Here is a 20,895-nt window from a genome sequence, read left to right on the forward strand (position 1 = left end):
GTATGATTAATGTTGCTCTACATATCTCAAGTTGTACATGTAAACTAACTATAACTCATTTGATTTGCTCACACACTAATCCACATGAAATATACTTTTAATCTGGCTTCCAACAACACATAGACCTTCAAGACCGCATGGTCTATTGTTCTTCAAGAACAAAAGGGCTTCCGCCATTTTGATTCATTTAAATGACCGCCTTTCGGCAGCCATTTTGTTACACAATCTTTCTCATCCACATTTCCACTGTAAATAGTCTTTTAGATTAGTTATTGTGTGTTCTGTTTGCTTTGCTTTATTTAGAATAAATATGTTTTTGGATTAATATGCTTCTCCCTTTAATGTTGCACATGAATGAGTGATTTGCTAACCTCTGCTATGGAAAGAACTCAAAATTCCTTCAACCGTTACTAAATATTAATAAGGTAATTTGATTATAATTATATTCATAATTAATAATCCATGTTCCAAATTGATAATTTGTTAACTTTATGAGACTGATTAACTATGATTTGCTATCTTTTCCTATTCCTAAGTGAATAGGTGGTGCCCCTGAGTAACTTTAATTCATTTAAAGTATTAAATATAAATTTAGTCAATTTCTGATAGCAAAATTGATCTAAATTAGCTTTACCTCTAAATATTTTGGTACCCCTGCTGGAGGCAATGTGTATCTGAACCAGATACCCCTACAGGCCTTATCGCGATCTTTTATCTATAGAGCAATTACTCTGTGGAATAATCTGCCTCACTACCTCTGTTGCACTGAAAGTAAACAGGTATTTAAAAAGAAAGTGAAATTTTATTTTATACAAGCTGTACATTTTTAAATGTTGTTCTTACCTTTCCTTTTCTTACCCTTTTTAGGTTTATTGTGATTGACCTTACCTGTAAATGTTTGATAAATTGAGAATATGTTTTTTCTGTATTTCTGTGCTGTTCCTGTGGACCCCAGGAAGACTAGCCGGTTACTAAGGTACCAGCTAATGGGGATCCTTAATAAATAAACAAATAAACTTTCAGTACAGGCCAAAAGTTTGGACACACACCTTCTCATTCAATGCATTTTCTTTATTTTCATGACTGTTTACATTGTAGATTCTCACTGAAGGCATCAAAACTATTAATGAACACATATGGAATTATGTACTTAACAAGTGTGAAATAACTGAAAACATGTCTTGTATTTTAGATTCCTCAAAGTAACCACCCTTTGCTTACTAGAATATAAGACATGTTTTCAGTTATTTCACACTTTTTTGTTAAGTACATAATTCCACATGTGTTCATTAATAGTTTTGATGAATCTACAATGTAAATAGTCATGAAAATAAAGGAAACGCATTGAATGAGAAGGTGTGTCCAAATTGGCCTGTACTGTATGTGAAATAGAATAAAGGAAGACAAAGGCAAGGATGCTCCCTCAGAGCAGTAGATAACCACTGTAGATCATTTCCCTTGAAAAGACTATGCCATTTCTCCCATTCCAATAAAAAAATGTGTGTGCGTGTGTTAGGTGCTTGTAAGTCTTTAGTTTGATCTGCAGACAGACAGAGAAAGAGAGAGTCGAAAACAGGGAGAATAAAAGAGCCCGGTTGCATCGTGAAGCATATCTGTGTTCTCAGCAAGACAGCTGAGCCACTCAGCCGAACAATACAGAATTCAGCGCTACCAGGCAGCAATGTCTCGCGACGGGGAGCTGCTCAATTTGTCTGCACAACTTGTTCTAACTCACACGTGAAAAGGAACATATTACCAGAGAAATGCAGCAGATTCATTTCACCACACGTCTTTCACATACATAGACAGACAGTTGGTTGCTTTCAAGCATTACTTGTGCTGAATCTTTCTTTGTCATGATGCCATCTGAGCACTTAGTGCAGAAAGTGGCTTTAAGAGTGCCACAAAAGTCCTTTTTTCTTCTTTCTTGCATTGTCAACAGTCTTTTTTCTCCGTCGCTATGGTTGACAATGTCAGTCTGTTTGGTAAATGATCCACAACTTTGGTCCAGACTGAAATATCTCAACAACCATGTGATCATTATACAATTCAAAGTCAAAGTCAAAGTCAAATTTATTTATATAGCGCATTTACAGACGGCTGAGCCGCACCAAAGTGCTTCACATAGAAGTGCAATAAAATACAGAATTGACAAAGGTAAAAAAGAGACTAAACTAAACAAAACAAAACAAAACAAACAAAAAAAACAGTCCAGTCATGCATGGTCCCCAGAGGATGAATCCTGCTGACTGTTCTTCTATTGTAATCATAAAGGTGTTATTTTGCTTCTTATTGAAAAATCTAACTATTAGATGAATCGCTGTTAAGTTTGATGCACACATTAATGTTGCATTGAGGTCTTCTGGGAGTGGCCTTTTAATAAAACCAAAAGTTAGAACAAAAACCCATGGTGAGGTGTCGTTTTCTCACTGTGGTCCACGTTTGTGGAACAGCCTCCTGAAGACCTGAGGGCATCAGAGACGGGTCACATTTTTAAGAGCAAACTTAAGACTTATCTTTTTAATTTGGCTTTTACTTGAACCATTTTTAGATTTTTCTGCTCATGCATCTTCTCTTTTATTTATTTATTTATTTGCTAGTATTTATCAGTCTATTTATTTATACATATATTTATTTTTTATTTTATCTAATTAATTTCTAACCTGCCCCCAGTGTTTCCTCACTGCTCCACATTGAGATGGTGCTTGCTCAGTTTGTGCTTTGTTTTTAATGGGATAGGTGGGATGGAGGGTTGGGGATGGGCGGAGGGTGTTTTCTTGTTTCTATGTTTTGTTATTATTATTATTATTACTTTCTCCTTTTTTATGTGAAACACTGTGTTACATCTCTCTTGTATGAAAAGTGCTATACAAATAAAGTCTGATTGATTGATTGGTTGATTGGTTGATTGGTTGATGTTCTCCAGAGAATGAAGTGTACTAACTTTCATCATCAGACTTCTTATTTTGCAGGTAAAAACTATAGACTGTAAATAATGGATGTAGGTGACGTCCCCATTGGTTTGTCCATTTGAAGCATTGAGTTCAGCGTTACGCTCGTCGCCATCTTTCTTTACGTTTGTCACCATCTTGTTTCGGGGAACAGGAAGCAGACCATATCTGGACTGTGGAGGAGGAGAGGGATCTGATCACTGACTACAGCCTCTCTACACCTCAACCTGACTGAGAGAAGTCGCTGCTAATTCATGTTAGCATTAACTGGAGCATTAACTGGGATGTTAGTTTTGGCTAGCAAAAAAACAAAAACAAAATGTATCTTTCTTACCTCAGAAAACTGAGCAGCGACTCCTTGGAGTGTCTGTTAGTCCAACCAAAAGCCGAACAAGACATTTTTACTGAACAAAACGTTCAAATAAACTGTCATTAGTTGTTTTTTGACCAAATACCTGCTAAACCCATCATCCTCAGCTGTACTTTGTATACAAGCAAATGTTAACATGCTAACACACTAATCAACACGGTGACCAGGGTAAACAATACACTGTGTCACATCCATATGGCAGCATTATCAGTGTGAGTGATGAAAGCATTGACTGTGTCTGAAATCATTACCTCTTTCAATTGTTCACAACTGTCATTCTCTACCTGTATAACTAGAACATCACTGCCAGGAATGTCTTACTCTTCTTACCCAAACAAAGAGTTGAATCTCAGATCATTTTTTATTCACAAGTGCAGACAATAATGCCATGAATAGACCCCAAACCAATCAGAGCAACAAAAAGTGACCCCCAACTAATTGGAGCATGGAAACTTGACTGCTCACCAGTCGGAGCAACAAAACATGACCCCCAGCCAATCGGAGCAGAGAAACATGACAACCAACTAACTGGAGCAGCGAAGCATGTCACTTTGGGGCAGTTGGGGAAGTTTCTCAAATTTCAGGTAAACAGAACACTAAAATGTGTTTCTGAAAACCTTTTGAAGCAAGGAATAGGCAAAGCAGCAACAGAATCTAGATTTCTATTTGATCAGCACTCCCTGGTTTTGACAGTTTGATCTGAGTTTCATGAGGATGTCAGTCATCCTATGAAACCCATTGATTGGCCCGGTGGGGAACACAGCTGCTGGAAAACAGTCTGAATGTGAGAGTGACAAGACTCATCTGCCAGAGCCAAAACAAATGAACGTATGTATGTAGTAACCTAGTTTTAGTGTCTTTTTTATCTTGTTTTCAACACAAGGTGTATGTGAATGACAGTAATATTCTTGTATATGTATTATATAATTCAAATTTGTGAGATTGCAAGCGTGTGGTGTATTGAAATATTTTTGCCCTTGTTACTTCTCCGTTCCAAGACTGGCTTGATCAGCCTCAATAAAGCATCTGCTGCCTGAAGAAACAAGGCATAAATAAAAACCAGACGAGGAGCGATAACAAAAGAGTCTTATGTTACCAAAACCAGCAAAGACAGGAGATATAAATTTGTTGTCTGCTATGACAAAGTACAGCACGGCTTCAGAGCGCTTTGCTTTCAGTTGGGATCAAGGTAGCACTTTGTTGGAGAAAAACGCAATCAAGTGTGTCTTTTTTCATTACAAGAGAAAGTGTTGCTTTGTCAAACCTCAGCAGTTCTTAAGAGGCACGCCACAGTACAAAACAGTGCAGCAGAGGAAGAGTAAGTGGATGTGCAAATCTGTTAAAAAAAACCTGAACTAAATGCAGTTTACTGGATGTCAAGATATTGTGACATGAGGCAGGTGGTAAAACATTTTTATACAATACAATAACACAGTACTGTGGGTCCTCTGCACACACACAGACACACAGAGTACCACTAAACTTAGGGCTGCACGATTATGGCCAAAATTATAATTATGATTATTTTGATCAATATTGTAATCACGATTATTAATCACGATTATTCATCACGTTAGGGAAAACTTTGGACAATTTTAAATCGTCTCTTAAGACTCATTTATTCTCCCAGGCTTTCGAACCTGTGTGAGAAGACAGTTGTTTCTGTATGTTGTATTGCACATCTCATTTAATATATTATTAGATCAAATTCTTTTATTTTTATTTGTGAGTTTATTGTTATTCAATTATGTATCTTGTATTGGATTGGATTTTGTTGTTGTTGTTGTTATTCAGCTATGTAAAGCACTTTGGTCAACCTTGGTTGTATAAAAGATGCTCTAGAAATAAACGTGACCTTGACCTTGATCTGTATTTTTATTGCACTACTTTTAAACAAACAATAGGAACAGTTTTTAGTGTCTGGTGCTTGTTGTAAACAAACAGAGATCACTAAGTGAACACCTCCTGCAGCAGCAGCACATACACACTGTACTGCTACAGAGCTAACTGTTAGCCTGTTAGCACATACACACTGTACTGCTACAGAGCTAACTGTTAGCCTGTTAGCACATACACACTGTACTGCTACAGAGCTAACTGTTAGCCTGTTAGCACATACACACTGTACTGCTACAGAGCTAACTGTTAGCCTGTTAGCACATACACACTGTACTGCTACAGAGCTAACTGTTAGCCTATTAGCAATTTACAGACTGGACGCTAAGGGGTTAACACCCCCTCCAGCTCTGCAGCTGGGAGAGACTGCTGCAGGAGGACTGTGCCGTGCTATGCAATGTGTAATTGACACATGAACAGGGCTGCCAAACCACAAGAAATGGGCTGGATGTTGAATTTATATAATAAGATTTGCAAAATGTAAACTTTCTGTGATCAAAGGAGCTTTTTAAAAAAGAGCACGGTCAAGGCTTTTGTTTGAAGCCTCACATTTCAAAGACGAGCAAACCAACAGCAATGAAAGCATCTCTGTAAAAGTTATTAGATATTAGAGATGATCAAAATTGCACAGGAAGCAGTGAAGAAAAGACTATTTGGTGAAAAACATGAAAGCTTTTAGTGTTGTCAAACTGCATCAACTTCATGAAAGTATTTGCAGCAGCAGTCACAGACCTATGACCTTATACTCCCTATTCCTCTCGCTACCTGGCTCAGAAACACATCCTGCACAACCCAGCGTGCAAACACACACACACACACACACACACACACACACACACACACACACACAGAGAGTACCTGAAGAACAAGAGCCTATCGATCTTTTTTTGGACAGTAAACATGTTCAGTCAGCACTGCAGCCTTGTGGAAACAAGCATGGCGGCCGGTTCCCCTACAGCAGATGGGATAATGAGCAAGACGGTGTCAGCCGACGGTGCTTTAAGCTGCGGTTTCATCAGTCAAAGGTATGCACCTAGGCAATTCAATGCTTATATAAATAAAAGTGCTCTTCACTTGAGCTGTATTTCTTTTCTCTGTATGGTGTGTGCAGTATGCAGCCAGGTGGAAACAACACAGCGCAGCTGCCAGGGTCTTACCACAGCGAGGCCATGATAGAGGCAAACCGCAGAAAACTTTTTAAATATACTTTACAAAGTGTTTCACAGAAGAGAGAAAGGATCCAGACAACTTAAAAGTCAGACAATGACTCATATTCCATTTTTTTACTTTTTACTTTGGGCAATTTCTCACAATAAAATGCTGATTAACTGACGTTAAGCTGGTATAGTATTCATCATCTTATTTCAGTGTGTTCGCATACTTACATTTTCAAGTATTAAATACAAGGTCCAGCCAAGCATGATAGATGTCACTAGATTTGCAGGTATTTGGCGTATACTGTATAAAAGAAGTGGATGTGGCCTCCGGGTCTGAAAAGTGAAGCCAATGCAGAAACTACTTCCACCTGCATTCTTTCTAATGGCCAGCAGGGGGCAGCTCCACTGAGACAGAAAGAAGTCAGACTGTATAGAAATTTATGAGAAAATTAAACTACTTCTCACTTTATTTCTTCAGTAAACATTTTCCTAAAGGGTTTATGTTGTCAAATTGATGGTTTTAAGAGAATAGAGCAGGATGTTATTTTTTTTCAAATGATGGTCCCTTTAAGAGTAAATTAGACAAAAAAGCAGGCTTTGGGACCTGGCTACTTTGAGATTGACAGGCTGCTACCACAGCAACCAATCAGGTAAGTCTGTGTACATTTAAATAACGATAAACTTTTTGGGGTATTCAGTAGAAACTCTAATGAAGCGGCTTTTCATTTTTCACACAAAGTGCACTTTTTTTTGCTAGCCAAAGTAAGTATCCTGATTAATGTGACAGTTGTGCAGCTTGGTTAGCAAATGCACCTCGCTAACCAAGCTAGCTAGTTAGCACAAGCATTAGCTGTTAGCATTCATGTCCTCAATCAAATCTCCCCCTAGTCCTCCCCAGCCGTGCGTCCTAAAATGGCTCAAAAAAACAAGATGGGGACAGCCAAAATGCCACTTCTTTCACACATTCTATGGTATTTGGTCATTAACCAAAGTATTAGGGATTTGACATTTTGACTTGATGTTGGGACAAACTAAAGGTTAAGGGATCACTGAAGATTACAATTCACTGGGAGGCGGATATTAATTTCTGTACCTAATTACACAGCAACCCATCCAATATTTCTTGAGATATCTGAGTTGTGTACCGACTGGCTGACACTATGAGAATCCTGCTGCTGGCATGGTGAAAACACTGAAATTGACTTTTACACATCACATTGAAAAAGCTCTCACATACACAGGTAAAACTAACTCGCACATGGTGAGAATGCATGTTGTAATACATTCAAATGTATGTATGATGGTGAGTTTTTCATCATGTATGTGGTTTCACTACCCTGTAGAGTTTGTAGCTTAAATTATACATGTTTCACTCGTGCGTGTGTGTGTGTGTGTGTGTGTGTGTGTGTGTGTGTGTGTGTGTGTGTGACTTTAGGTCTGAATGCTGGTCTGTATGGCCCCTCATAGTTTAATGCTGACGTGCATTAATGTGAGAACAGATGTATTACAGTGACTGAGTGCAGAAGCGTACGTGACTCTGCTCCTCACAGATCCACTGAAGCTGCTGCTGTTCAGAGGTTTAATTGGATATATGCAAATCCAGGCAAACTTTAAGGGAAGAGTAAAGGGATTAAAGTGCATTAAGGAGCCAGGAGTGTGGAAATGGGAGTACACACATTTACTGTAACACACAAGCACACACACATATACAGTATGCATGCAAAAGCAGGCACAGACAACTCCATCTCTCCTTCTCTCTTTATCTCCTTCACGGATGCACACGTGCGCAAGATTAAAGGCCTGGGCTGGCATTATTTTATCTTCTTATCATTACCAACAAATCCCATGAAAAAACCACAGCCAACAATGAATCTGACTAACAAGTCTGTGTAGCCAAAAACCTGATACAGCCGTGATTTACAGCCCCATTGTCATCCAAAAAACTATTAAAAGCACATAAAAGAGCCATATTGTTGCATAATGGTGACATTTTGTTTAACTGTGACGAACATAGCAAATGTTTATTCCTCTCAACAGCTTAAACGCATCCTTTTTCCTGCTCAGTGATGTCTACGAGACAGAGCTGCTCTTCAAATATTTAAAATGCAATTACAGAGTTGTTTCAGAATAAATCACACTGGCTGTGACCATCATTATGACAGATTATGCCGCGCTGTACAACTTTATGCCCATCAGGTTTTAACAGGTTTTGGATGACACTGGAGTTGGCACAGAGGCATCAGGCTCTGGCAACGCAGAAAATAACTGTAAGTAGGGTAAATTTATCTTTTGTTTTGATTCAACAAAGTGAGCTCTACAGTGGAAAAAGAATATCTGTGTTTTAATGACCTGCTCAGACTTCAGAGAGGAGAAATAAGTTGTGAGAGATGGATTGCAGAAGAGAAAGCCTGCAAGAAGAAGAACAAAGGTGTAAGAGTTGCATATATTTCCTGACACTTGACAACCACCATCGGGTACAATTTCTCTGTTTCACAGCCGACCACTGGCACCATGGCAACACACCAGTTTGGGGGAAAGAGAGGGAGACAAAAGTGTGTTAGAGACTCTATAGTTGTACTGCATTGCTTCTTAAAGGAAGAGCGCATATGTCTGACAGTGAGGGGAATTGGCTGTGGCAGAGTTCCAGGCACACGTGAGGGGATGAGGCCGGGGGCGAGGGGGTTTAGTGGGGTTGCGGGGTGGCTGGAGGGAGGGCTCCCAGTGTGGGAGAAATGACACGGGCAGAGGGGAGAGCTGATGTGCTACTGTGTGTGAAGCCGGCCCGCCAGAGGGAACAGAGACCGGCATGCTAATCGACCACTTGAGCCTGCAGGATAGCAAGAGGAGAGAAAACCTCAGATGTTGACGCTGTTGTGATCAGATGCAGCCGATGTGCTGCTTTGATGTGCAGCATCCGGCTCAAATACAGCCCACGAAAAATCTCTATGTTCTCTATGACAGCGCACAAGCAACACTTTTACTTTCAGTTGAACAGCTGTGTTAAAATATACAGAGTAACTAGGGCTTATTATTTTAGGCTTTTATTAAAAAATCTGGAAATTGACTATCTGACATGTATGCTGCGTGGTAAAGATGACATCTTTCATAGAATATGGGAGGAATTACATAGAACTGGAACATGTGGGGTGCTTAACTGTCATTTATTTTTGTATCTATATAATTTCTGAATCATCTGCCGATATGTTTTTTTTTTTTTTTCTCTGTGTCTGTGAGCCGAGTTGTAGTGTAGTATAGCCCAGTGTGGGTTCTTTTTATTTTATTTTATTTTTGTATATTCTATTTTATTTGTTTGATTGTTCTTTGTGTTTGTTTGTTTTTCACTGTGTGTTGTGAAAACCAATAAACTTATTGTTTAAAAAAATCTGGAAATATATCTGCATTTATGAGAAAAGGGACATCAATAATACATATAACACATCTGGGGTTCAGGTTTTTTGTGTCTTTTTTCACTAAATGAGAGGTACTGGACTTCAAAATCATCAGCTCATTTGTTTTCTCGCCATTTTTCTCTTCAGTTTTTATCCTGGATGCACTTTCTGAGCTGTGAGCATCACAAGAGGACCTCATTTTCTTTAACTGTGGTAAACAAAGTCCTCATGTAGCAGAAAAATATAGCAATTTTGGGTGTGGAAAGAATCTGTGGGAAATTGGTTTAAACCATTAGCATAAACAGGTTTTTCTTGTGAAATGTGAAAAAAAAAACCCACTGAGGTATAAATTAAACGTATAATATGTAACATTTCTGCATCAAATTGTCTAAAAACAACAGGACCTATGTTTTGACCTATGAATTTTAGAAAAATCTACAGACACAAATAGATAAAATGTAGTAAAAGAAACACCTATATTACATGGTCACCCATAAAGTTAGAATACTTTTTTTTTTAACTGTCTTTGAAATGATTGTGACAATGTGATTGAGTGAAAGTGTATATCTTCTCAAAACTTTATTAATCAATCTCTTCCAAACATATCACATGAAAGTGAAACCACAATTAACAGAGGATTGTGTCTGAAAACTAAATTATTCCAACTTTATGGGCGACCGTGTATATATTTTTCTTACTTTCATTATCCCAGATGTTTCCAATCATTTTCAAACAGTAACAATTTTAAATTTTTTTCATGGTTATGTTTTGTTTAATTTGGCTGCCTGTCAATGGCGTCATATAACCTTCACAACCCTTAGTTGCACTGACTTTCAGTGAAACACCAAATGATATGGAATTATACTTACAGAAATAAAACACAGCATTTATTCTTTCTGTCAATCCAATAGAGACCTAATTTATTGGTGTGATAGGTCAATATCGATCCAGCTTACGACCATGTGCTATTATGACCAGTGTATTATGCCAGTCACCAAGGTAATGCATACGGTAACGTTTTAAAATGACAATAATGTTCAGCAAGCTCATAAAGTTACTTTTAGTGTGATTAATTTGACCATGGTTCAATCCAGCACATAACGATAGCTACAGCAGCTGTATTAGCAGGCGACCCATCTAACTTAAAAAGTTTCCATTACATTAGCTACTTTTGGCTGTTTTATTAAAATAAATTATATAATGTGATTAAACAAAGCATGAATACAACTTAAACTCATCTGTGAACATTATTTGTGAGTCACATCTGATAGATTTTTGTTGTTTAACAATGAAGAAAATACCTCCCATGATCCAGAGCTACTTCCCAACGTCAACAAAGTCAAGGCTATTTCTCTGTCTATAAATCTGTCTAATCAGACTATTCTATTATTGTACATGAAGAGCTGCTCTCCACGTCACAGGTAAAATCATAAAAATAAATACATAAACAATGCAGTGATCATTGATGCACCCTGTTATTGTTTTGATTAAGGGACCCCTAGTGGCAGAGATTACATACTGTGCATTCAAGGGGAACTCTTTTTTCAAAAAAGCGACAAGTGACAAATCATGGACTTTTTCTGGTGTTATTGGAGACTTTTGGAGACTCGTTCTCTGAATAAAGCCGGTCTTAGACCTACATTTGTAAACTTGATTTGTACTGTGGTGTGCTTTTATGAATGTTGTACTTGAATGGGTGATGTGTGAAGTACAGTTATTGCTGTAGGCTATTTTATATTTTTCTATCCTTGAAATGTTTTTCTTTATTGTTTTACTATTTATTCTGTTTGTTTTGAGACATGTCTATGGTGAAACCAAAGAGGAATTTCCACTCGGTGGATAATAAAGTTTTCGTATTTGTATTCATATTCGTTCCTACTCTTCTTAAAGAATAGCAGGCGCCGTCCCAAAGCACTCACAAGCGGCCCAGTCCTCCCGCAGCAGTCTCTCCCAGCTGCAGTCAGCAGAGCAGGAGATATTAACCCCTCAGCGTCCAGTTTGCAGCAGTCTGCAAATGATACATGCATGTGCGAAAGAAGTGTAATAGTAGCGGCTCAGAAAGTTCCTACCCGAGGCAGGTACTTTCTGAGCCGCTAACCAGTGAAGTTGGGCAGATCCTCTCTCCCAGGCCACACCCATAGCGGCTCACTAGAGAGAAAAGTACCTAATGGAAACACACATTATAGTTATAGTCAAATATATATAGCCAAATTAAGGAATATCACACAAGCAGTGCACTGTTAAGCTCAATTAGTCGCCGTACAACACTGCGCTGAAGGCAAACACTTCTGATGCTATCCCACTGATGGCCTGTCTATTTTTATCAATGCTGCTGTTTTTGCATTTCATCTCAAAGCATAGAAACAAAGGCACATCAATCAGAAGGCTGCAGGGTGAGAGAGCATCAGCACTTATAGAAAGGCACCACCTCAGACTGGCAGCATAATAAGGCTCTTTGTTGGAGCTTCGAGGAAAAAGACAGCTTTGATTTCTTAGTTTTTCACACTTCAGCATGCCCTGCACATGCCTGTCATGACTTCCACTGTTCAGGCTGGCAGATAACAGACACAATTGACCTCGATTTTGACATTTGATAAATCATTTCCCTGGGTCACTGATCACACAATTCAGACACGCTTTAATGTTTGCAGGGAGAACGAGGTGAAATTACCTGGCGATTGTGTTAATGTGCTCTGTCAAGTGAGGCCCACTCGACATAATTTATATAGAACGATCATCGGTAAAACGTCTATGCATGGAAGCGCTTCCTGCATGTTAAATCTGAGCCAGGGATATAATAAAACAGTCTGTAAAAACAGAGAAATTACATCAGCAGGTAAGGAAGAGAAGGCAGAGAGTGTGAGAACTAGCTGTGGATCACAGCTGTACCAGTGTGTGTGTGTGTGTGTGTGTATTACTTCTCCACTCTGCTGACAGAACTTCCCAAACCTGACAGGCTGCAGCTACCTCTTCCCTCCTTTATCTCTCCCTCCTCTGTTTTCTCACTCCGTCCTCCCCCGACCCACTGTTCCTCAGGTGTTGAGTTGCCATGCTCTGTCGCCAGCTAATTACCCGTGTCGCTCTGGGAGGGCATGAGATCCCAAAGCGGAAGTGACAGCTGTCTTTGCCGCTCTGCAAACTGCCGTAGGGCCCCCCTCCACTCAGTATGCGACAAGTGCCGGTGTAACTGACAGAAGTGATGTCACAGCTACTTCAATTACAGTAAACCCTGCACTGTACTTCTTATCTTGTTCTCCTGTTACTACCATTCTTCCTTTACATTGATCTTTCTTCTTCTCTTCATGACTGAACTGAAGGTTTGAGTCAACAACTCATATCTCAATATCTACACTGCTACAATTTCTCTCCTTACACTATGTTTAAGACTTACACAGAGGTTTAATGATAATTTAAAAATTAGATTATGGAAAGTGGTTACATCTAAAAATGTTGTTTCAGCATATAACCCACTTCAAAGTAAGATGTGCTTACCATGGGAAAAAACAAGATTTCAAGACTGTCACAAAGTTAGTGCAGAGTAGTGTTTTTAATTTAACAGTCTATTATGTATTACAAGACTAATGGCCCTGTTCAAACTATCTATAGCCCATGGTCCTAGTGCTAGTTAAACATTGCATAATCTTGGCACAAAGTCAGATTTCAGGGGCAAAGGTGTTATATTTAGTCCCTTAATTATTTATAACTTCTGAGCATGTGTTACATCCCTTTTACATCACCTTACTCACCTTACTTCTGGCAGTAGTTATTTAACACCAAACTATCTTTTCCTAAGCCTAACCAAGTAGTTTTATTGCCTAAACCTTACCAACTGTGACCATTTGACACTAGCTGTGTTTCCATGAAAGTCGAAGCGAATTTGAAGCGAAAATTTGAAATGTCGCATTAAAGAAAATGCGAATTAGGGACGTTTCCATCAATTGGTTTAGAGCAAAATAAAAAAAGCTGCATGAACGTACTTTGGTCAGAAGATGGCAGTGTAATGTATTGCTGTAGGCTAATCCATCAGTAAACAGTAGAAGAAGTAGAGATAGCACAAGAGAGCTAGAGTTAACCTCTCCAGAGCAAGTGAGCTGCTCCATGCCAACTTCAGTCTCCTAGGGTGAAAACTGTGGCCACCAAAGAGTGCGGAAATTTTTGTGGACCTACCAACCAAGCTAGCGATCTACAGAGCTGCAGGTCCGGGCTAAAACTACTCTTTAGTAGGTCCAACTCGGTAACTTGCACACTTGAAACAGCAAGTCTTTGCTGAGACCAATGATCCCTCCCACACGGTTTATGTCAAACTGTTTGGAAAGAGGGTGTGGCTTAATTAAAGGGAGCAGGCCAAGCCACCATCAATGAAAAAGAACTCTGCTGAGGCCCATGGCTCCTGCCCAAAGAGTCTATGACAAATGGCTTATGAGTTTGGCCATGGTACATGAATCCATCAAGAAGTTATGTGCCTTTTTGTCATAAGCCACATGTCCTTTTTGCCAATTGTCATGAACAACCTTTCCAAAAATGATTGTGCAAATCTGTGCAAGCCCCCCCTTCAGCCAGTGAATACCTGTGGGGTGGACATCAAGGTAGTGCCACGTTATAAGTATCTAGGTGTATACCTGGATAATAAGTTGGATTGGTCCCTAAACACAGACGCTCTCTACAAAAAGGGGCAGAGCCGCCTCTTTTTCTTCTTGAAGCTCAGATCTGTTGGCATCTGTAAGATGCTGCAGATGTTTTATCAGTGTGTGGTCGTAGTGTGTTGTTTTATGCTGCAGTCTGCTGGGGAGGCAGCATCACACACAGAGATGATCAGACTGGTCTAAAGAGCTGGTTCTGTGGTTGGAGCCAGGTTGGACACACTGGAGGAGGTGGTGGAGAGATGACCTGTCAACATGTTGGAGGTCATCCTGAAATACCCAGATCATCAGCTACACAAAACCTTTATGGACCAAAACAGCAGTGGACGGCTCCTCTCTCTCTGTTGAAGACGGAGAGATTCGAAAGATCCTTCGCTCCTACAGCCATCAGGCTGTCTCATTCTTCCAGAGTTACCAGACTAATTTCCCCTTCGGTAATTTAAGTAATTTAATTTTGATTTGATTTTGATTTGTGAAACAATTTGCAAGTTATGCACCTTCTAGTCAAATGGCATGAACACAAACACAGACATTCACACACACACGAGCACACTTGCAATGCCAAATGTTAGTCTCCTGGTTGCAGCTCAATAATTCAAATTACATCAACATTAACTGAACAGTCACAACTACAATAGTCCCATAAGGGACGCATTCTGCAGTGTGTGGAAAGAAAAAAGACTAGAACGTCTTTGTTCAGAGATGGCACCTCAGTGGAGCATCTGCAGGATCTCGTCGAGAAAAGACTCTGGCTGAAGGAGGGATGTGTGAGTAGAAATGATTTGTCTAAGCAGGACAGCAAAGGGAAGACGCCAGCCAAAGTGACTATTCAGTAAAGCCACCAGAGAGCATGAATGTTGCCAATTAGAGGCAATTATATGATGCAAACTAACAGCTTGTCCCCCGTCGTAACTGAGCTCCCGTTGTGGCTAATCTGTCTGTCGGAGAAATCGCTAAACATATCAACAATCCTGTCCACGTTAGAAACACAGCAAGCCATTCAGTGATATTAAGCTGCTTTCCAAAGCCTGGGTGGGAGAGTGAAGGGTAGGAAATGTAAATAGATACAAGCCTGAGGGAATCTGTGGGAGCACAACCCACATAACGATCTGTCAATTTGATATTGTGTGGGAGAGTAAGGGATGGAGAGAAATGTTGTCTTTTTCTATTCATTAATAGTCACAGAAAGGGGATTTATGGATGTTCAGCATCTGCCATTAACTGGCCAATTTAAGATGGGGATAAAAAAGAGTGGGAAGTGTGCGCTGGGTTGTGTTTCAGGGGGAGAGGGAATACGGTCTGAGCCTGATAAATCCTCTTGGCTTCAATTTCAGCCGCCCATTATATTTTCTCCAAGGCTGAATTTTCTGATGAATAGAGGCCAATATCTGCCCTAATGGAAAGCCGCTGCACGCTTATATAAATGTACATATACCAATAAAATCTCTCAGTATAGGTCTTCTCTCTCTGCTCTGGCAGATAGGCTGAACTGGACTATATTCGTCTGATGGAAAGCATTAGCCCTAACCTTGGCTGATGCTTCTTTGAGTCTTTCTTAACAGTTCTGATGGTATTCCCAAAGGAGACAGACTGCAGTGATTCAATACACTGTGACACCAATTAGTGGGGTAAATAATAGCAAGACCAGCAGAAGCGTTCCCACTGCGGCATCTTCCCCACCTCACTGATCTCCTTAGTCTGTTCTCATCAAGGCTGCTTTTCTTCACCAGCAGAAATTTAAGATCAAAGGGCAGCTCTAACTCATCAATGCCCTTACCTCTTCCCTACAGCAATGGACACAGTGCTCAATAACAAGCGCACATTATCATCAGCCTGTCTGCTCCGGCTTCACACCACCCACTGGCAGAAAAGAATCGACAGCAAATCTCGACTTGTACACAGTCATTTTCCTGAGCAGCCAGCGTGAAGCCGGAGCAGGTCTGAGAGATCACGGAGCAGGGAAAATGTCCGAGACAAGACTGGACCCATCTGAGCTGCTGTTATTGCACCTCGCCAGTGTGACAATCAATAGTCTTATATTTTTTAGATGAAACCATCTGTCTGACTGGAAGGCACGTTAGGTAAATATGCACAGTGTGTGTGTGTGTGTGTGTGTGTGTGTGTGTGTTCTTGTACTTCCCACATAGTGAGGACCAGAACACATTTTTAACCAACAGAGTGGGGACATTTTTGCAAAGTGAGGACATTTTGAATGTTAAATGAAACTGTATTGTGTGATTACAAAAATAACTAAAACTTACTAAAATTATAGTGAAAATGTCCTTCGTTTTCGTCATTGTCAACTTTTTTCATACATAATGAAGATGGATAAGACAAAGGAAATGAAGGCTAAATTTACTGTGACCTCTTTTAATCTCCCACCCAACAAATACCCCATTACAATAAAACTACAACTAATAAAAACTAAACTAAAACTAAAGCATTTCAAAACAAAAAATCACAATGAAAATAAAACTAAAGCTAAAGAAAAATCCAAAACTATTAGAACTTTTCAAGGGAATTCACTATTACAATGAGGGTCCTCACAAAGATAGAAGTACAAGAATGTGTGTGTGTGTGTGTGTGTGTCCACTGGCACTTATGTTTGTGATGACGAGCGACAAGCCCGTTATCACTCTGTAGTCGGTGAGCTGCGGCAGGAAGGAGGTGCACAAACTAGAGATGCTGTCAAGCCCTCAGGCAGAAACGGCACTCTGCAGGAAGCAGAGATATCTTATCTGTGTGTGGCCAAAGGTGATCGAAAACAGTGTGCCCGCAACGGTGCTGTGATTGGCTGTCGATCGCTGGCAGAACTTGGACAACGAGGCATTTTAATTAAACAAATGAGCCAAAAACAATAAAATATTAACCCTCTGAAGCCCAAGCAGTTTCAGGGTTTTTTTGTTTTTTTTTGTGCACTGTAAAAAATGTTTGTAGAAATTACAGTAAAACACTGTCAAATTGCATCAGAAATAGGTTGTAAAATTGAACATTGTACATCACCGTAGTAGATACTTTTAATTACTGTAAATCAAAGAATAGCATAAAACTTTAAATTCTACTGTCATAAACTGTAGAAAACACACAGTTGTGCTGTAAAAATAAACAATTTTCATGTAAAATGAATGGAGAAATACCATGATGACACAATTATCCTGAAAGTAATGGGATTATTCAGTATAAATTAAAAAATTTTTGCTGATATTTACATTTACATACGCTCACTGTATTTCTTACGGTGAAGTTCTGGCAACCACAGCTGCCGGTATTTTACCGTAAATTAAACAGATATTTTTTTACAGTGTGGCTTCTGTCACATTTAAGTCACTGCGGCCTCTTTTTCCACAGGGATGTAAGTCCTGAACCTTCAGGGGAATTTGGGCAGTATAAACATGGCCAGAAATCATAATAAAAAGAAAACAAGTTACATTTGTTTCATAATTTTTTCAACAAAAATGTAAAATAAAATTAAAAAGATATATATCTTTATATACACAACAACTTTTGAAACAATATTGGGGGCTCCATATGCTATACGAAATACATTATTTAAATTTTTACTACTTCTACTTACAACCCTCTGGTCCTTTCCTCTCGGCTCTGTGACCTGCACTTCAGTCCAAATTTCACAGATTTTTTGGCCCATGACTGTCGATCTCTTAAGAGTCACTCATAGCTTCCCAGTTGTGCTGTCGAGTGCAGAATTTAATGTTTAGATCTGGTTAGTGCAAAAGCTTTAGTTTAAGCGGGTGTTTAATAAAATAAACTGAACTCTGAAATGTATGTCGCTTTGAATAAAAAAGCATCTGTTAATGTAGAAAGTGATTTGTTGTCATTTGATGAAATATCACTATTTTAAGATGAAATGTGGTTAATTATCCTGAGGAAAACCTCCATCACACACAATTCTATTAATGACTTTCAGATTTTTTTTTTTATCTGTCCATAATTCATGATTTAACAGTTTCTGGCTATGATAAATGGTGTAATTTTGGCTATTAAAAAGAAGAAAAGAAACTTTACTAACCTGCTGAATGTGGGATTCAGAGGGTTAAACAACAGCGATGCCCCCCAGAACCTCACATTAAATTTGAATGGGGGAAACACAAAGTATTGAACATTGACTGCCACAGTTCTGCCTGCAGCTTGAAAATAACACAAGAAAAAAAAAAGATCAGAGTCTAAACTTACCCGTGCAGCTCCTTGAGAGAAACTGAGACCTTGAGGTCGTGTCCCAGCACATACAGAGCTGTGAGGATGTCGGCCCATTGCACCATCTCACCCAGAGGACCCCCCTTCAGCACTTTGGGACTGAAGACATCCCCAGACTCCTCTGTCAGAAAGCCCACATGAACTAGAATCTGAATGCAGAATGAAAAGGAGAAATGTCAAGGCAAGAGAATAGCGCAGTGCATTGGAGCACTGTGGGCTTTTAATGCTGCAATGTGTGCACTTTTGTTGAACCAATTTTGCAATTTTATTGCAGAGGGCTAGCCATTATTTACAACACCTTTTGATTTTTATATTCATACAATCTCCAGTGCTGCGTGGTGAATAATAGAGATTTTGTGAGAGCGATTTTCAGAAACCCTTCAAAGAATTCACATGAATAAATCCAGATATTTGGCATGGATTGGTGGTGTCAAATTTTAAATATAATTGAGTATCTAATGAAAGCGAGAAAGCTGAGTGACAGCATAGTCACACCAACGCAACTCCTAAGAAATACAATTAGCTGTGCGTGGAGTTGAAATGAAAATTGACCTGCTGAGGGCTAATTGATATGCAGAGCGATACACGAGCTGTTTAATTGCTGATGGGGAAGGATGGAATTTCCAGGCTGTTAAATATGTAATGAAATTAGATTTTTTCTAACAGATGGCAGCATTTCATTTTTTCTCAATTATTTTTTCTCTTAAAAAAAACCTTTTTCCCCATCGACTACTAGTGCTACCTATCAACATAACGACTTTGACACCTGTGTGGTCTGTAACCGGTCATCATGATGTCCTTGTTTTCCAACCGGCAAACTGAATAACCATGCTTTCAAATTTCCCTTGAACTCTCCCCCCCATTTTTAATTTCTGAACAGCACTGCAAGTTCATGTTTCTTTTCATATTAACAAGGCCTGCATTAAAAGGATGTCATGAGGTTTTGAGAGGCTCAAAATTATATTCACTCTCCCAGTGTTTCACTGGCTGGTCAGAAATGGGTGCATCTGTCTCTATAGGTAACAAACATTAACCCACATCTTGACTATTATCCCTGGACATTGCTCATGTCCTCTACACCAGCTATTCTCAACCTTGGGGTCGGGACCCCAATTGGGGTCACTTAATGTCTTTTTTTGGTCATTTTGTGTCTTTTTAGGTCATTTTGCTTTTTTTTATTTTTTTTTTTTATCATTTTGTGGTCAATTTGTGTCTTTTTTGGTCATTTTGTTTTCTTATTTTGGTCATTTTGTGTCTTTTTTTAGTCATTTTGTGTCTTTTTTGGTCATTTTGTTTCTTTTTTTGGTCATTTTGTGTCTTTTTTGGTCATTTTGTTTCTTTTTCTGTCATTTTGTGTCTTTTTTGATCATTTTGTGTCTTTTTTTATCATTTTGTGGTCAATTTGTGTCTTTTTTGGTCATTTTGTTTCTTTTTTGGGTGATCTGAACTGTGCGTGTGAGATTCTGTTCAGTGAGCGGGGGTCGCGGACAACATGCATGTTAAATTGGGGGTCGCTCAAAAAGGTTGAGAACTACTGCTCTAGACCATAAACTCTTGAACATTCCTTGATAAAATTTGTTTGCACATTCTGCTATAACTATCCAGCTTTAACCCACTCTAAAAATGTTGGATTAGATATATTTGTTATAGTAGTTTCTACCTATTTCAAAGTATTTTTATGGTAAATTTCTATTCAATATTATTATTAATGATTATTCTTATTGTAGGCACCAATCACCAGGACAAAATGCATTGAACTAAAAACCTACTTGATAAATAAACCGTACTTGGGTTCTGATTATAACTAGAAATGGCTCTGTACCAACTGTATTTTCAGCCCCATATGTTAAATGTAAAACTTAATGCCAGGAAAACCATTCCAAATGTGTTTGGGCAGAAATCTCCCTTTGGGAAGATTTAAATTAAGAAGGGGAACGGAGTTCACAGAGCAAATTTTATATCAAGAGAAATTACACAGGGCACCAATGTTTTGGCTCTAAAGCCAATGAGAAGACTCTTTCTCCTTCAAAGGAAATAAAGTTCAAACTAAAGTTCAGTCAGGCAGACTATTCTTTTGCATGCTTAGGCTTGTGATATATATATATTTTTGTATTACTTATATATCCTGCCATTCCCTCCTCATGCATTCTTGCTGTCATTTTCTAGGGCTGTGAATGATGACACACCTAGATAGTTAACCTTATTATTCTCTCTCTGCCGTTAGTACATTAATGCTGTGTTTATGCGTGCCGCTTCACCTCCTTTTCATCGCCCAATCTC

At 39.0% G+C, this 20,895-nt stretch overlaps 1 protein-coding gene across 1 annotated transcript in view; it reads right to left on the bottom strand.

The window, feature by feature from the left end:
- LOC131982901 (alpha-1,6-mannosylglycoprotein 6-beta-N-acetylglucosaminyltransferase B) overlaps nt 1-20,895 on the bottom strand; it is a 104,962-nt gene that overhangs the window by 33,991 nt on the left and 50,076 nt on the right. Inside the window, exon 8 of the mRNA XM_059347494.1 lies at nt 18,595-18,764. Coding sequence (XP_059203477.1) covers nt 18,595-18,764 — 170 coding nt within the window. The remainder of the gene's footprint in view (nt 1-18,594; nt 18,765-20,895) is intronic.

Source organism: Centropristis striata, chromosome 13 (assembly GCF_030273125.1).
Source record: "Centropristis striata isolate RG_2023a ecotype Rhode Island chromosome 13, C.striata_1.0, whole genome shotgun sequence".
In the NCBI taxonomy this organism is placed as follows: domain Eukaryota; kingdom Metazoa; phylum Chordata; class Actinopteri; order Perciformes; family Serranidae; genus Centropristis; species Centropristis striata.